This window comes from Tamandua tetradactyla, chromosome 2 (assembly GCF_023851605.1).
Source record: "Tamandua tetradactyla isolate mTamTet1 chromosome 2, mTamTet1.pri, whole genome shotgun sequence".
Lineage (NCBI taxonomy): Eukaryota > Metazoa > Chordata > Mammalia > Pilosa > Myrmecophagidae > Tamandua > Tamandua tetradactyla.
In genome coordinates, this window is record NC_135328.1 from 24,479,611 (window position 1) to 24,496,902 (window position 17,292).

The 17,292-nt window shown below is 36.6% G+C and overlaps 1 protein-coding gene across 12 annotated transcripts in view; it reads left to right on the forward strand.

Moving 5' to 3' along the window:
- Positions 1–17,292, forward strand: part of FSD1L (fibronectin type III and SPRY domain containing 1 like) — a 135,109-nt gene that overhangs the window by 48,066 nt on the left and 69,751 nt on the right. For 11 of the 12 annotated variants that reach the window (XM_077140957.1, XM_077140985.1, XM_077140925.1 and 8 more), the window contains exons 2-3: positions 4,144–4,239; positions 16,152–16,283. In XM_077140957.1, the coding sequence (XP_076997072.1) occupies positions 4,144–4,239; positions 16,152–16,283 (228 nt within the window). The remainder of the gene's footprint in view (positions 1–4,143; positions 4,240–16,151; positions 16,284–17,292) is intronic. The other variant, XM_077140952.1, reaches the window with a different exon arrangement.

Here is a 17,292-nt window from a genome sequence, read left to right on the forward strand (position 1 = left end):
GTGTCTGGTCACTAATATGTAGCCCAAGCAGTTGTTCTGTACTGTTCCTGGCTGTTTACTAGCTTCTCTGGGGGATGAACTAAATTCCACACCTCACTAAGCTGCCAACTTCCCCCACCTCCTCATTTATAATTTTTTGACACTTGTTTGACAGTATATTGTGTATATATTTTAAAATAGTGATTAAAGGAATTCGTGTAAGTAAAGACAGTTTCCTCTGTTCTCCCTATAACTTCCTTTGGGAAAGAGCTTCTGTAACCTCTCTCTCAGAAAGTCTATCCTTGGGGAACTTTCAGTATACTGCCTTTTTTCCATTTATGGAAAAAAGCAGCAGCTTGGGGTAGAGGTAGTGCTTTATCTGAATTAGCCACCAAGTCATCTCAGTTGCTTTGGGTTTCTGATTCTTGTTGATTTAGTTGATAGCTTCTTTCACAAGTGCATTTACTAATGGTGGTGGCCTTAAGTGCTCTGGTTCTGGAACCCTCTACAGCTGGTTTACCTACTCTTTCAGCATCTCAGTGATGTGGTCCATCCATGTCCTAGAAGCTCTCCCCATCTGGAGACTGAAATAGCCCTTCCTGAGCATAATCTCAGCCTTCAGACTTTTGTGGCTTTGGCAGTAAGGCAGAGTTGTCGTTCTCAATGTGTGGAGCTTTTATTTGTTTCTAGGAAAGACTCTTATGCTGGATTGGAGCTCCCAGTTAAATTCAGAGAGTGAGCCATGGAACTGCTCTCTCTTCAAAGAATGAAACCAGGAAATACTTATGAGACTGGAAATTCTGTATCAGCCTTTTAAAGATCTCTTCTTCCCAGATACTTTCTGGGTGAAGTACAGTATATTTTAGAGGCCTAGGTAATTCATACAGAATGGTATTTCTCCAAAGGCTTTGACATGCATACTGTAGTGTTTCTTCCCAAAAGTAATGCAGTTAATACTTCCTGGGCCAGCACAAATGGGGAAGGGCCAATTTTCATTCTCTGGTAGTAGCACAATTTTGAATGAAGTAAAGAGGAATGTTAAAGATAAGATTAACTGTTATAAACAGGTATTATTTCTTAGAGGTATGAGACAGTACCATAAGCAAAGGACTGCATTATTTTGATGATTTTTTGAGTATGACATGTCATTTGTTTTCAGGTTAAGTCTTGTTTTTGTCAGCTGCCAACCTTGACATGGGTATTTATACTCTTTGTGATCCTCAGAATGAGTCTACTCAATGAAAGCGTTAATGAGTACTATATACTTTTCAGGAGGAAAAGTGTATTTCTCCTTTTGTTATGGTATGTCATTGAAAACACTTAGCAAACAAAATTTAAAAGGATATATCATTTATTATATGGGTATTCCATATGATCGATATTTTGGTTTGATATAGAGGTGGTGGTATTCCACAGTGGTCTAGAGGATGGGCTTTGGACACATATAGCCTCAGCACAATCTCTCTGTTACTAGGACTGTCATATTGGGTAAGTGGTTGAGCCCTCCATTTTATCATCTTTACAGTATGGATGTAACCATGTCATTATGGTGGGAAAACAGGGTAGGGGTGGGGTACATTAACCAGATAGAGTCTAATCTTATTTATTGAAATTTACTATAAACATACTTGGAATCCAGGGATTGTGCAGATTTTTTTTTTTTTTTTTTTTTTTTACTAATCCATTGTATTGCTTTTGTATGACTCCCTGGAAGACTTTTCTCTCTTAAGTTTTTGTTTTCTGCTCTACTTTTCTACATCTACATTGTGACCCACTGCCATTGACCTTTGTTTCAGTTTGCTAAAGCTGACAGAATGCAATATACCAGAAATGGGTTGGTTTTTACAATGGGGATTTATTAGCCTACGAATTTAAAGTTCTAAGGCTGTGAAAATGTCTAAATTAAGATATCAACAGAATGATACCTTCTCTGAAGAAAGGCTCCTAGCATTTGGGACATTGGTCACGTGGAAAGGCACTTGGCTGTTGTCTGCTGGTCTTTCTCTCCCATGTTTCGTTGCTTTTGGCTTCTGGCTTCTATAGCTTCCTCTCTCAGACTCTCCACGGACTTTTTCACTGAGCTCTGTTACATTCATCTTTTAGCTTCTCTGAGCTCTCTGGTTTTTGTGTCAATTTTGTCCTCTCATAAAGGACTCCAGTAAAAGGTTTAAGACCTTCCTTGAATGGGGTGGGTCACACTCAATTGAAATTACTTAACCAAAAAGTCCTACCTACAACAGGTCTCCTCCTACAGGAATAGACTAAAAGAACATGAACATTTTTGGGGTACATACAGCTTCATGCTAACATACCCCTCCAACTGTGCCCACCTCTCCCCCAAGTCTTAGCTTCCGTTCTACTATTCTTCTGGTCTCCTTTGTATCCAAATTTTGGTATACTTGGTTCTGGGAAGAACAGGTACAAGATAAACAGCTAAGTTTTGGAGTCTTTTTTTTTTTCCATAGCATGGATTCATTGTGTTATTTTTACTATAATATACCAGCAGTGAGGATGGGAGGTGGTATAGTTAAGTGAATATAACAGAAAGCACTAGACAGCCCAAGAGATGACATTAACACCAACTGTGTTAGATCTTGGTTGTGGTAAGCTGTTGCTGCTTGTGAAGTCTGTTTTCTTTCCCCTGGGGAACCAGCCTGTGGTAAATCCATGGCTTGAGGGATTTACTATTATGTATGGGGTCTCAGCCATTCCAGCTTGTCCAGACTGGTGTACGCTGTGTGTCTGGTCACTAATGTGTAGCCCAAGCAGTTGTTCTGTACTGTTCCTGGCTGTTTACTACCTTCTCTGGGGGATGAAGCAAATGGAAACTTTTAATACACCATCAAGATATAAGGAATAAAAGCAAGGAGACACTGAAATTCATCAACATTTTTTATATGTAAGGCATTATGCCAGAATTATGAGAATTAAATGCATACATACATGTAAGGTGCCTGGCATACATACATGTAAGGTGCCTGGCATAATGCTTTACACATAATAATACGTCAGTTAATGCAAACGGTTATAGTTATTTTTAAATTTTCACTACTACAATACTTTATGAACATTTGTACAAAATCTTATCCCTGTGTCAGATTATTTCCTGGTTTCTTTTTTTTAAAATTTATTTCCTGGTCTCTTTATATATAACCTTTTATCAGGATCTGATTATACTTTGAGGAGAACCTTTATCCTACACCATCTTATGGGCATTATTAAAATATTTTAGCTTTAAGGTGTTTGAAGAAACAAGTCCTGTGCTTCTGGGAAAATTATAAATTGAAAATATTTGCATTTGATTTTTGTTGAGAATACAAGTGCCTTGTTTGTTGTGGCTTTTGTTATTGTTACCCGTAAAGAGTTGTGAAGCAAGTAGAACTATAACACATGTGAATAGAGTTTGGAATTAAAATTAAAATTAATTAAAATAAAATAAAATTAGAAAATAAGTTCCTCAGTTGTACTAGCCTCAAACAGTCTTATGTGGTCAGTGGCTACTATGTTGGACAACACATATACAGGAGTGTTCTGTCATCGTGGAAAATTCTGTTGAACAACACTGAACTGGTAGATATGAGAAAACTGACTAACCACGTGTTCTATTTAAATAGGAAGCATTATCATAGTTTCGTGTGTTTACTACTAAAATTTCTCACTTTTTTATTAAGGTTCTACAGCATTTGTAAGTATTGTAGGGAATGTTGTAATTCTAGCTACAAATTTATTTATCTGTTTTCTTATTAATAAAATAGGTAAAAAATATTGATGAATTTCAGTGTCTCCTTGCTTTTATTCCTTATATCTTGATGGTGTATTAAAAGTTTCCATTTGCTTTTGTAATATTTAAAAGTTTGCCTTTATTCTTTTGCCTTGATTTTATGACCTAAAATAATATTGATTTTACATGATATTTATTGATACTTTTATTGTGAAAGATATATTCACGATTAAGTTGTATACAAGGAATAAGATATTTTTAAGAAGTGGAAGTATTTCTGTCATTTGTAATTATAGGTACTTGGAAAATTTGAAAAAAAAACTTTACAGCTGATAAACTGATCTATTTTATAACATAAAAGATTTGTTTTAGAAAATGGTTGTGATGAGGTTTATACTTCTCTTTAATCAAATATAATGTTTTTAATTTTTCTTAAATTCTAGGATGCCCTGCAAAGAATCATTTCAACTCTGGCAAATAAAAATGATGAAATTCAGAACTTTATTGATACACTAAATCATACACTAAAAGGAGTTCAGGTATGAATCCTTTATTTTAAAAATCATGTAAATGTCACAGTGAATGATTGTTGGGTCAAATCAGAAGTATAAGCAGACTCCATCAACTCCGTATTTTAGATATAATGGAAATGAGAACTGGATTTTTAAATGTCGCATAAGATAAAAATGATATCCTTGCTGTCTCTGCATTTTTCATGGAAAGATTGAATAGTAAAGAAAAAGGAAAACTAGAATGTAAGTTGCTAGGAGATGTTCTAATTTTCCCTTTTGTTTCTTTCTGTTTGACATTTGTCTTTTCTGATTCCAGTTAGGTGCAAATTGTGCCTTTTCAAAAATACTGGATGTAAAGCATTTCTTTTACAGTAAGTGGAAAGAAGATATAGGTGCTAAGAGGACTTGTTCTTGAGCTGGGTGAAAAGTAAAACATAAACAAAAGGTAAAAGATAAAGTGCTCAATGAAGAGGGAGAGGAACACTTAAGGAAATGGTCCCAGGATTGGGCAGATAATCCATCCTTTAAATAATCAAATGTTGATTGTGGAAGGGACCTTAATCAGGATAAACTGTGATACTTTCCCTTGAACAAGCTGTATTGAATTCTTGGGTCATTTCTTTATGAAATAAGCATAGTTTTGTAGAACACTTGGTGGCAGTGTTTCCTTTCCTATTATGTAATAAGAGAGGTATTTTTTTGTTTGTTTACACCCAAGTAATTGCTGGATTCTTTATATTTTTTAGTTTTCAATTTGGTATAATGTTTAACTTTATATTTTTTAGTTTTCAATTTGGTATAAATGAAGTTAGTTGGTTATGATCTTCACTTTTTTAACTATTGCAAACTGTTTCTTCTGAAAATTTGGTGAATCCACTTTCTCCAAATTAGAAAAGTCAGTAGTGCTAAAACTCTTGATCTATGGACAAAAGAATTAAGATAAGAAAAAAGCAAAACACACAAAAAAACAAAGGGCTGCCAGGGTAGTTCAGTGAGTAGAATCCTTGCCTGCTATGTGGGGGACCTGGGTTCCGATTCCTGGCCCTTGTACTTCCCAATAAACAAATAAACAAACAAGCAGACAAAAATTCAACAAATGGTGCTGCAATAATGGGATACTCACATGGAAAAATAATGAAATGTGACCCACTATGCAGCATACAAAAAAAAAGATAAGAGCTAGCCCAAACTATTCTTCTGATAGATAAATAAACAATTAGGTTATTAAAAAAACACAGAGGGGGGATTAAGCTACCCCTTGCCACTGAAGACGGGGTGTGAAAGATAGTCATATTGTACCACCTGGTGTTGGAAAGGAAAAGAGTAGTCCAATTCCCTTTTACAGATGATGAAACAATTCTAGATCTAGGAATGCAAGATCACACTATTACTAAGTAGTTAATATAGGATTCAGCCTTAGATCTTCTGCCTTCTGGAATGCACATTATTTTCTTCCATAGTTTGTTCTTATCACTATAAATAAACTAGTAAAATGATTGGCACTGTATTTGGTGAGACTTTGGTGAGATGATGTGTGTTTATTTAAAATACTATAAGCAGATGTTTGGACATATGGTATCACAGTAGATTGCATATATTAGTTCTCTTAACCATTGTCAATTTGCTTCTCTTAATTGAATGATTCAACTAAGCTGAAAAATGCCTAGAGAATTTCTTCTATTCCATAATTGTTGAAATGTGGATATTGCTTATCTAGGGATTTCGTGAATATATTTAAGTGATTTCTTGTTGAAATAGCAGCATCCCTCTTAGGGAGGCAGTGAGGAATCCTGGGAAGTCAGGAGACCTGAAAGGCTTTATTTACTCTGTTGCTAGTAACTGTGTTACTTTTATCTGAATTTTAGTTTATGAAATTTAGGAGTTTGACTAGAAATGTTACAGTTATTAAGATGATTGTATTAAAGCAATTTTATTCATACACCATACAGTTCATCCAATGTTTACAATCAGTGGCTCTCGGTATAATCACAGAGTTGTGCTTTAATCATCACAGTCAATTTTAGAACATTTTCGCTGCTACAAAAAGAAGAACCCCATTCTCCTTATACCCTGCTATTATTGACATTTAGCATTGTACCTTTGTTGTAGTTGATGGAAGAATGCTATAGTCCATAGTTTGCATTAGTAATATTTTTTCCCATACATTACCCTATTATTAACACCTTGTAATGGTGACATATGTTTATTCAAGTTCATGGAAGAACATTCTTTTTTTCCAATTATTTTTTATTGTGAAGAATAACATTTATAAAGCATACCACAACAATTAATTGTAGAACAGATTTGAGAGTTTGATATGGGTTACAGTTCCACAATTTTAGGTTTTTACTTCTAGCTGCTCCAAAACGCTGGAATCTAACAGAAATATCAATATAATGATTCAGCAATTATATTCATTTGTTAAATCCTATCTTGTTTGTTATTATTTCACCTTCTCCTTTGATCTTTCTCCCAGTCTTTAGGGGTATTTTGGCTATGCCCATTCTAACTTTTTCATGTTGGAAAGGGGTTGTTTTAGTTTGCTAAAGCTGCCAGAATGTAACACACCAGAGATGGTTGGCTTTTTTTTTTTTTTTATGAAATGTAACCACATACAGACACAAACATTCTTACCATATGATCATTCCATTCTTATTGTATCATCAGTAACTCACAATATCATCACATAGTTGTATATTAATCATCATGATCATTTCTTAGAACATTTGCATCAATTCAGAAAAAGAAATAAAGAAAACAGAAAAAAATTCATACATACCATACCCTTTAACCCTCCCTTTCATTGATCACTAGCATTTCAATCTACTAAATTTATTTTAACAATTGTTCCCCCTATTATGTATTTATTTTTAATCCATATGTTTTACTCATCTGTCAATAAGGTAGATAAAAGGAGCATCAGACATAAAGTTTTCACAATCACACAGTCACATTGCAAAAGCTGTATTGTTATACAATCATCTTCAGGAAACATGGCTACTGGGGCACAGCTCTACATTTTCAGTCAGTTCCCTCCAGCCTCTGAATTACACCTTAACTAAATAGGTGATATCTATTTAATGCATAAGAATAACCTCCAGAATAAGGTCTTGACTCTGTTTGCAATCTCTCAGCCATTAACACTTCTTTTGTCTCATTTCACTCTTCCCCCTTCAATCCCTTGATGCTGAATTTCAGGTCAGTCTAGAATTTCTGTCCCATGTTGCCAGGAAGGTCCACACACCCTTGGGAGTTGTGTCCCACGTAGACAGGGGGAGGGCAGTGAGTTTCCTTGTCCTGTTGGCTGAGAGAGAGAGGCCACATCTGAGCAACAGAAGAGGTTCTTTTGGAAGTTACTCTTATGCCTAATTTTAGGTAGGCTTAGCCTATCCATTGTGGGGTTAAGTTTCATATAAACAGACCCCAAGATTGGGGGCTCAGCCTATTGCTTTGCTTATTCCCACTGCTTGTGAGAATAGCAAGAATTCTCTACTTGGAGAAGTTGCATTTTCCCCCTTTCTCACCATTCCTGCAACGGGACAATACCTTTTTATTCACTATTCAAATCCTTTTGGGATTTATCAGGGCATCAGTCTGGACAAACCTACAAAATCTCATGCCCTACTCAAGTTTCTAGGTATTATGGTGTTCAATTAAGATGTCCACATAAGTTATATTAGGAAATGCAGTAGGCAAAATATAAATTTTGTACTAAATAAGCATTTTTGCTTTAGTCTCATATATAAGTTAAAGTTTTAAAATATTAATTACCGTCAATTTTCAGCACCCTGCAGTATTGATATTCCTTTGTTCTTCCTCATGCAAAAACATTTTTAAATTTGTGCATTTAGTCACTATCATTGTATACTGTAGACATTCCTATATTATACCATTTCAGTCTTTATCATCTGTCTTTCCTTCTGATTTCATTTGTGCCCCCAGGCCTCCTCCCTCTATCATTCTCACATTCAGCTTCATTCAGTATTCTAACATTATTGTGCTACTATCAGGTAGTATTGTGCTATCCGTTTCTGAATTTTTACAGTCAGTCCTGTTGCATAATCTGTATCCCTTCTGCTCTAATTATGAGTATCTACCCTATTTCTATCTCCTGATGGTCTCTGTTACCAACTAAAATTCTCCAAGTTCATTCACTAATGTCAGTTCATATGAGTGAGACCATACAGTATTTGTCCTTTTGTTTCTGGCTAATCTCACTGAGCATAATGTCCTTAAGGTCCATCCATGTTACATAGTTCATAGCTTTATTCTGTCTTACAGCTACATAATATTCCATCGTATGTATACACCACAGCTTGTTTAGACACTCATCTGTTGATGGACATTTTGGCTGTTTCCATCTCTTGGCAGTTGTAAATAATGCTGCTATGAACATTGGTGTGAAAATGTCCATTTGTGTCCTTGACCTCATGTCCTTTTAGTAAGTATCTAGCAATGGTATTGTCGGGTCACATGGCAATTCTATACTTAGCTTCCTCAGGAACCGCCAAACTGCCTTCCACAGCAGTTGTACCATTTGGCATTCCCATCAACAGTGAATAAGTGTGCCTCTTTCTCCACATCCTCTCCAGCGCTTGTTGTTTTCTGTTTTATTGATAATGGCCATTCTGGTGGTTGTGAGATGCTATCTCATTGTGGTTTTGATTTGCATTTCCCTGATAGCCAGGGAAGTTGAGCATCTTTTCATGTGCCTTTTGGCCATTTGTATTTCCCCTTCTGAGAAGTATCTGCTCAAGTCTTTTGCTCATTTTGTAATTGGGTCTTTTTGTTGTTGAGTTGAACAATCTCTTTATATATTCTGGATACTACACCTTTATCTGATATATCGTTTCCAAATATTGTCTCCCATTGTGTAGGCTGTCTTTTTTACTTTCTTGATGAAGTTCTTTGATGCACAAAAGTGTTTAATTTTGAGGAGTTCCCATTTATTTAATTCTTTCTTCAATGCTTGTGCTTTGGGAATAAGGTCTATGAAACCACCTCCTATTATAAGATTTATAAGATATTTCCCTACATTTTTTTCTAAAAGTTTTATGGTCTTAGATCTAATGTTTAGGTCTTTGATGCATTTCGAGTTAATTTGTGTATAGGATGTGAGATATGGATCTTCTTTCATTCTTTTGCCTGTGGATATCCAGTTCTCTAGTCACCATTTGTTGAAGAGACTGTTCTGTCCCAGTTGGTTGGCTTGACTGCCTTATCAAAGATCGATTGTCCATAGATGAGAGAGTGTGTATCTGAACACTCTATTCTATTCCATTGGTCAGTATATCTGTCTTTATGCCAGTACCATGCTGTTTTGACCACTGTAGCTTCATAATATGCCTTAAAATCAGGTAGCATGAGACCTCCGACTTCATTTTTTTTCCTCAGGGTATTTTTAGCTATTTGGGGCACTGGCCCTTCCAGATAAATTTAGTTACTCTTTTTTCTGTTTCTGCAAAGTAAGTTTTGGGGATTTTAATTGGTATTGTATTGAATCTTTATATCAATTTAGGTGGAATTGACATATTAACTATATTTAGTCTTCCAATCCATGAACACAGTATGCCCTTCCATTTATTTAGGTCTTCTGTGATTTCTTTTGACAATTTCTTGTAGTTTTCTTTGTATAAGTATTTTGTATCTTTAGTTAAATTTATTCCTAAATATTTTGTTCTTTTGGTTGCAATTGTAAATGGAATTTTTTTCTTGACTTGCCCCTCAAATGTTCATTACTAGTGTACAGACACACTACAGATTTTTGAGTGTTAATCTTGTAACCTGCCACTTTGCTGTACTCATTTATTAGCTCTAGCTGTTTTGTTGTGGATTTTTCAGGGTTTTCGACATATAGTATTATATCATCCGCAAACAGTGAGAGTTTTACTTCTTCTTTTCCAATTTTGATGCCTTGTATTTGTTTTTCTTGTCTAATTGCTTTGGCTAGAACTTCCAACATAATGTCGAATAACAATGGTGATAGTGGACATCCTTGTCTTGTTCCTTATCTTAGGGGGAAAGTTTTTAGTTTTTCTCTCTTGAGGATGATGTTAGCTGTGGGTTTTTCATATATTCCCTTTACCATGTTGAGGAAGTTCTCTTCTATTCCTATCCTTTGAAGTGTTTTCAACAAGAAAGGATGTTGAATTTTGTGAGATACCTTTTCTGCATCAGTCGAGATGATCGTGTGGTTTTTCTGCTTTGATTTGTTGATATGGTGTATTACATTAATTGATTTTCTTATGGTGAGCCATCCTTGCATACCTGGGATGAATCCTACTTGGTCATGGTATATAATTCTTTTAATGTGCTTCTGGATTTGATTTGCAAGAATTTTGTTGAAGATTTTTGCATCTATATTCATTAGAGAGATTGGTCTGTAGTTTTCTTTTCTTGTAATATCTTTGTCTGGCTTTGGTATGAGAGTGATGTTGGCTTTGTAGAACAAGTTAGGTAGCTTTCTCTCCTCTTCAATTTTTTTGAAGAGTTTGAGCAGGATTGGTACTAATTCTTTCTTGAATATTTGGTAGAATTCACATGTGAAACCATCTGGTCCTGGACTTTTCTTTTTGGGGAGCTTCTTAATGACTAATTCAGTTCCTTCGCTTGTATTTGGTTTGTTGAGGTTGTCTGTTTCTTTTTGAGTCAATGTTGGTTGTTCATGCCTTTCTGGGAAGTTGTCCATTTCATCTACATTGTTGAGTTTAGTAGCATAAAGTTGTTCATAGTATCCTCTCATTACTTCCTTTATTTCTGTGGGGTCAGTGGTTATGTCTCCTCTTCCATTTCTGATTTTATTTATTTGCATCCTCTCTCGTCTTCTTTTTGTCAACCTCGCTAAGGGTCTGTCAGTCTTATTGATTTTCTCATGGAAACAGCTTCTGGTTTTGTTGATTTTCTCGATTGTTTTCATGTTCTCGACTTCATTTATTTCTGCTCTAATCTTTATTATTTCTTTCCTTTTGCTTGCTTTGGGGTTAGTTTGCTGTTCTTTCTCTAGTTCTTCCAAGTGAGTAGTTAATTCCTCGATTTTTGTCTTCTTTTTTGATAGAGGATTTAGGGCAATAAATTTCCCTCTTAGCGCTGACTTTGCTGCATCCCATACATTTTGATATGTTTTGTTTTCATTTTCATTTGCCTCGAGATATTTACTGATATCTCTTGTAATTTCTTCCTTGACCCACTGGTTGTTTAAGAATGTGTTGTTGAGCCTCCATGTATTTGTGAATTTTCTTGTGCTATGTCTATTGATTTCCAACTTCATTCCTTTATGATCTGAGACAGTATTTTGTATGATTTCAGTCTTTTCACATTTATTGAGACTTGCTTTGTGACCCAGCGTATGATCTATCCATGAGAATGATCCATGAGCACTTGAGAAAAAGGTCTGTCCTGCTGTTGTGTGGTGTAATGTTCTACAAATGTCTGTTGGGTCTAGCTCATTTATTGTATTATTCAAATTCTCTGTTTCTTTATTGATCCTCTGTCTAGATCTTCTGTTCATTGATGAGAGTGTGGAATGGAAATCTCCAACTATTATGGTAGATGTGTCTGTTTCTCTTTTCAGTGTTTGCCTCATGTATTTTGGAGCATTCTGGCTCAGTGCATAAATATTTATGATTGTTATTTCTTCTTGTTGAATTGTCCCTATTATTAGTACATAGTGTCCTTCTTTGTGTCTTTTAACTCTTTTACATTTGAGGTCTAATTTGTTGAATATCAGCATAGCTGCTCCTGTTCTTTTCTGATTGTTATTTGCATGAAATATCTTTTCCCAGCCTTTCACTTTCAACCTGTGTTTATCCTTGGGTCTAAGATGCATTTCCTGTAGGCAGCATCTACTTGGGTCCTATTTTTTAATCCATCCTGCCAGTCTATGACTTTTGATTAGGGAGTTTAATCCATTAACATTTAGTTTTACTACTGAAAGGACAGTACTTTCTTCTGCCATTTTGCCTTTTGAATTTTATATGTCATATCTAATTTTTCTTCTTTTTACCTTTACTGATCGTCTTCATTTCTGCACTCTTCTCTACCCTCTCTCTCCTGTCTTTTACTATCTGTCTCTCTTGCTCCCTGTAGTATTTTTTACAGAACTGGTCTCTTGGTCACAAATTCTCTTAGTCCTTTTTTGTCTGAAAATGTTTTAAGTCCCCCCTCATTTTTGAAGGACAGTTTTGCTGGATATAGAATTCCTGGTTGGCAGTTTTTCTCTTTTAGTAACTTAAATGTATCATCCCACTGTCTTCTTGCCTTCATGGTTTCTGCAGTGAAATCTGTACATAGTCTTACTGGGCTTCCCTTGTATGTAATGGATTGCTTTTCTCTTGCTGCTTTCAAGATTCTCTCTTTCTCTTTGACACCTGACATTCTGATTAGTAAGTGTCTTGGAGTACGTCAATTTGAATCTATTCTGTTTGGGGTACACTGTACTCCTTGGATGTGTAATTTTAATTTTTCATAAGAGCTGGGAAATTTTCAGTGATAATTTCCGTTAGTAGTTTTTCTCCTCCTTTTCCCTTCTCTTCTCCTTCTGAAACACTCACAACACGTATATTCATGCACTTCATGTTGTCATTCAGTTCCCTGAGTCCCTGCTCATATTTTTCCATTCTTTTCCCTAAATTTTCTTTTGCTTGTTGGATTTCAGATGTCCTATCCACCAGTTCACTAATCCTATCTTCTGCCTCTCGAAGTCTGACTTTATAGGTTTGCATTGTTTTTTCGTCTCTTCTACCTTGCCTTTCATTCCCATAAATTCTGTGATTTGTTTTTTCAGACTTTCTATTTCTTCTTTTTGTTAATTTCTTGCCTTCTTTATATCCTCCCTCAGCTCACTGATTTGATTTTGATGAGGTTTTCCATGTCTGTTCGAACATTCTGAATTAATTGTTTCAACTCCTGTATCTCATTTGAATTGTTGGTTTGTTCCTTTGACTGGGCCATATCTTCAGTTTTCCTAGTACGATTTGTTATTTTTTTGCCTGCATGTAGGCATTTAATAACCTTAATAAGATTATTCTGGAGATTGTTTTCACTTTTTTTTACCTAGAATATTCTTGCTGGATGACTTTTTTGTCTATTTGTTCTTTGACATTCCATTCAGCTTATTCTAGACCTCTAGCTTAGGTTTTGTTTGACAGATGAGAATTTTTCAGTTCTTATTTCCTTGTTTCTTGCCCTGTCTGTATGGTGCCTCCCCCCCCCCCCCACCCCCACACACTCACTTAGGAGGGTCTACTTAGGTATTAGAGACCGTAGCCAGATTTTCTCAGGCCAAACTGGCCTCCTATCAGGAGGAAAGAGTTACCTGTGTCAGTTTTCCCTGACGGTGTGACGTAGCCGGTTGAAGATCTTTTCTATGAAGCCTCTGGACTGTGTTTTTCCTGTCCTGCCCAATATGTGATACTTTGCTGCCTTTGGGTCCCACCAGCATAAGGTGAAACTTCAGCAGACTCTTCCTGCTGGCAGCATGGTTGAGACAGAGGAGAGGTTGTAGGCTGGCTTTAATCGCTTCACCCCAGACCCTGGGGTCTGAATTCCACCTGAGCTGTACTCTACTCCTCTCCTGGGGAAGGTATGTATTCCAGACAAACAGTCAAACAACTTAATTCAACTCATACCTGGGGCAGTTCAGCCCAAGAAGCTCTGCAACTATATCTCAAGTGGTCTAGCCGTAGAAACGCAGCAACAAAAAGAAAAAGAAAAATCCTTTTCAGATCAGGGCCCTGTTCCTCGGGCTTGCCAATCAAGACCTTAAGTTCGTATGTTGCTTTGTGTATCTCCAGGTCCTAGATGCCCCCTCCTTTCCTTCAGGGCCCAGACCCTTTCACTATTATGTGCTATCCAATCTGAAAAACCTGTTTTTTTTTTTTTGTTGTTGTTGTTTTTTTTACCTTTTTTCTTTTTCCATCAGCCCCCCTCTGCACCAGGGCAAAAACCAGCAACCTCAGCTTTTACTCGAGGTTCAGCTGAGGTGGGGGCCTATTTTTAGTAGTCAGAATTTGTTAATTAATTCAGCAGTTGGAGCTTGGTTATGCTTTGCTCCCGCTGCTGATAAAGTCTCTTTCCTTTCCCTACTGGGAAGCAGCCTGTGGGGGAGGGGCGCTGGGCCACCACGGTTTGGGGAACTAACGGTCCTGGGTGGGCTTGCAGCCAGTCCAGCTTGTCCAGACTGGGGTATGCTGTGTTTCCTTTCACTGATGTGGCCCCAGCAGTTCTGTACTGTTCCTGGCTATTTATTAGCTGCTCTGGAGAACAACCTAAATCCCATATCCCCCTAAGCCACCATCTTAGCCCTTCACTCCTCTAGTATATTTTTAATCTCATCTTCCATTCCTATAAATTCTGTTATTTTTCTTTGCATGCTTTCAAAGCTCTTTCATCTTCTTTATGCTTACCTAGTGTGTTCTTAATATCCCTTTAGCCTTATTTTCCTTCATCTCCTTGAATTGGTTTAGGATATTTGTTTGAATATCTTTGATTAGTTGTTCCAAATTCTGCATCTTTTCTTTTTTAGTTTGTTACTTTGAGCCATGTATTCCTTAGTATGGCTTGTAAATTTTTGCTGATATCAGGCATCTGATTATCTGGTGAGATTATTCTGAATAATCTCAAAATCTTGATGAGATTATTACTCTCCCTTGTCTAGGATTTTATCATTGATTGGGTTTATGTTAAAACTCTTTTTTGACTTGACTCATCAGTATTTCCCAGCCAAAACACATCTCGGGACCCAGGCTGCCCACTTAAAGCCGTTTCAGAGGGTCCTAGGGAGAGGGCCAGGATAGATGCCCAAAAATCTTTTTGTTCCAGCTCCACCAAGGCTATGCTTTCCTGGCCTCCCCAGCAGATGGCCCTGTTTGGCAGCCTATTCCCTGTAGTACTAAGAAGGCAGAGTATTTTTAGGCCTATGACAGTTCCAGCTCTGACAAAACAATGGCCACTGGCCCTCTCGGGTGGGGTAAAGCAGTGGGTCCCAGTGGTCTAAATTTGTCAGCAGTAGCTGTATTAGTACTGTGGTGCCATGTCCCCTTCTGTCCCTGGGGCTGGGGGAGAACTTTTGCAGCGGGCCCTGATTGTGGTAACCCACAGGCATGGACTCGGCCACCCTTAAGCAGCTTGTTTCGAGAGTGGGGGATGGGCACCAGGCATGGCAGCTTGAGGGAGTTACTCACAGATATTCTCAGTTTCTTGGTTGGTCTCTTTGTCGTGCTCTTCCCTGGATACTGTGCAGTACTCTCTTAATCTCCGGAGCCCCAGAACAATTATTTCAGAGAGCTTCTGCCTGTCTACTAGCTGTTTTGGGAAGAGGAGTGAGCCGAGATGACTTTTAAGGTTCCTTCCAGCTCTGAAATTCTGCTTGATAAATATCTTAGCATGAAATAGGAATTGCTTAGTCTTTTAAGTTCTGCATATCTTATCTTTAAAAGGAGTATTTTAGAAAAGTTTGAAGTTATTAAAACTTTCAAAACTGGCCCCATCCCCATATGCTGAAATTGTTCCTCAGAGTAACTGAATCAGAATCTCTGGAATGTTTTATTAGAAAGTGTCACTGATTATTCCTGCCACCAAGAGTGTTAATAATCACTGGCCTAGGATTTGCCTTAGCGCCTGTAGATTGGGTACAGTTTACAACCTTCAAACAGCCTTTTCGCATTGTCCTTTATAAATAATGTTATAAAAGTTTAAGAGAATGATCTAGTCTATAAAAGTTTGCCTAACTGAAGGCATAGGTGAATAGTACTATAATCATGAGCAGCTAGCTCTTTCACTTCTCTTTTACTGAAGCTTTAGGTCAAATATTAGAATTTTGTTTTTGTATTAGACTAAGGTAATATATAATATGAATCTTTTCTCTCCATTGATAAATGTACCTTTGGGTTTTTTGATGTTTTGTAGTTCTTCAGTAAAATCATTGTTTGTTTCTTAAACAGGAAAATTCATCTAACATTCTTTCAGAGTTAGATGAGGAATTTGATGGTTTGTACTCTATATTGGATGAAGTGAAAGAAAGTATGATTAACAGTATCAAGCAGGAACAAGCGCGCAAATCACGTGAGTTACAGGTGAGGTTCTACAACTATTAAGTCTGAATACTTATACTATGCTTGATTTGTTGAAAACAAAAATTAGTGGTTTTCTGTGTATGACTATTCCTTTACTTTGTAGAGGAGTTGTTCTTAAATCTTTTGAAGAGTGGTTCTTTATGTTGGTTATATATATCTTTGAGAATTGGAAAGCTCTGAAAGAACTACCTGTGTTGTCTTTCTCTCCTGCACAGTTTTTCAAGTCTGTCCAGGCATCCCAGGTTTAGGTTTGTTATTTATGTTAACATATATCTAAAGGAGAAAGAAGATCTGTATTAAGTCATTTAAAGATGATTAATCATAAAGTATTTACAAATTCAGTAATTACAATAAATAAGAAATTCATTCATTTAAAAACAAGTTGGAGAGGAAAGGCAAACTCAGCATCTTCTGAAAACCTATAGACACATTCTGAGTAGATTTTTGTTCTTTTGTCTTGGATCCAAATCCCTCACAGCACCAGTTTGGAATGTCCTTTCCACTTCCAGTTGCATAATCCCAACCTCTTCTTTTCCCTCTCCATACTTTTTGTCTTCCTTAACAACTCTTGTTTTTCTTCATCTCCCACCAGCCGACATTTCTTTCAACCAGGTCCATGCCACATACCTCAAATCTATCACCAAAATGTGTCTATGAGTCAAATCTTTTCTTCTCTCTTTCCATTTTCCTGCCAGTGACAAAAATTTCAGGCATATTGAATGTGCAGTGGCTTATGTCGTTATCAATATATATCAGCCACCTTTTCCTGGTGTGGAGAACATTACATTGCTACTGCTTTGTTACTGATAAAATATTTTCCTTTTCTCTGAATGTCTAACTTTCAAATACCTGGTTGGTGCCTGTTTTATTTCTGCTATCACCTTGTCACTGAAGCAAACCTGGATGAAAAATGTTGGGATCTTCTTTCTGCTTAGATATATGCATAATATGTTTTTCTCCCATTGCTTGTAGGGGAACTAGAACAGCCAATAGATACTTTTAAAAACTT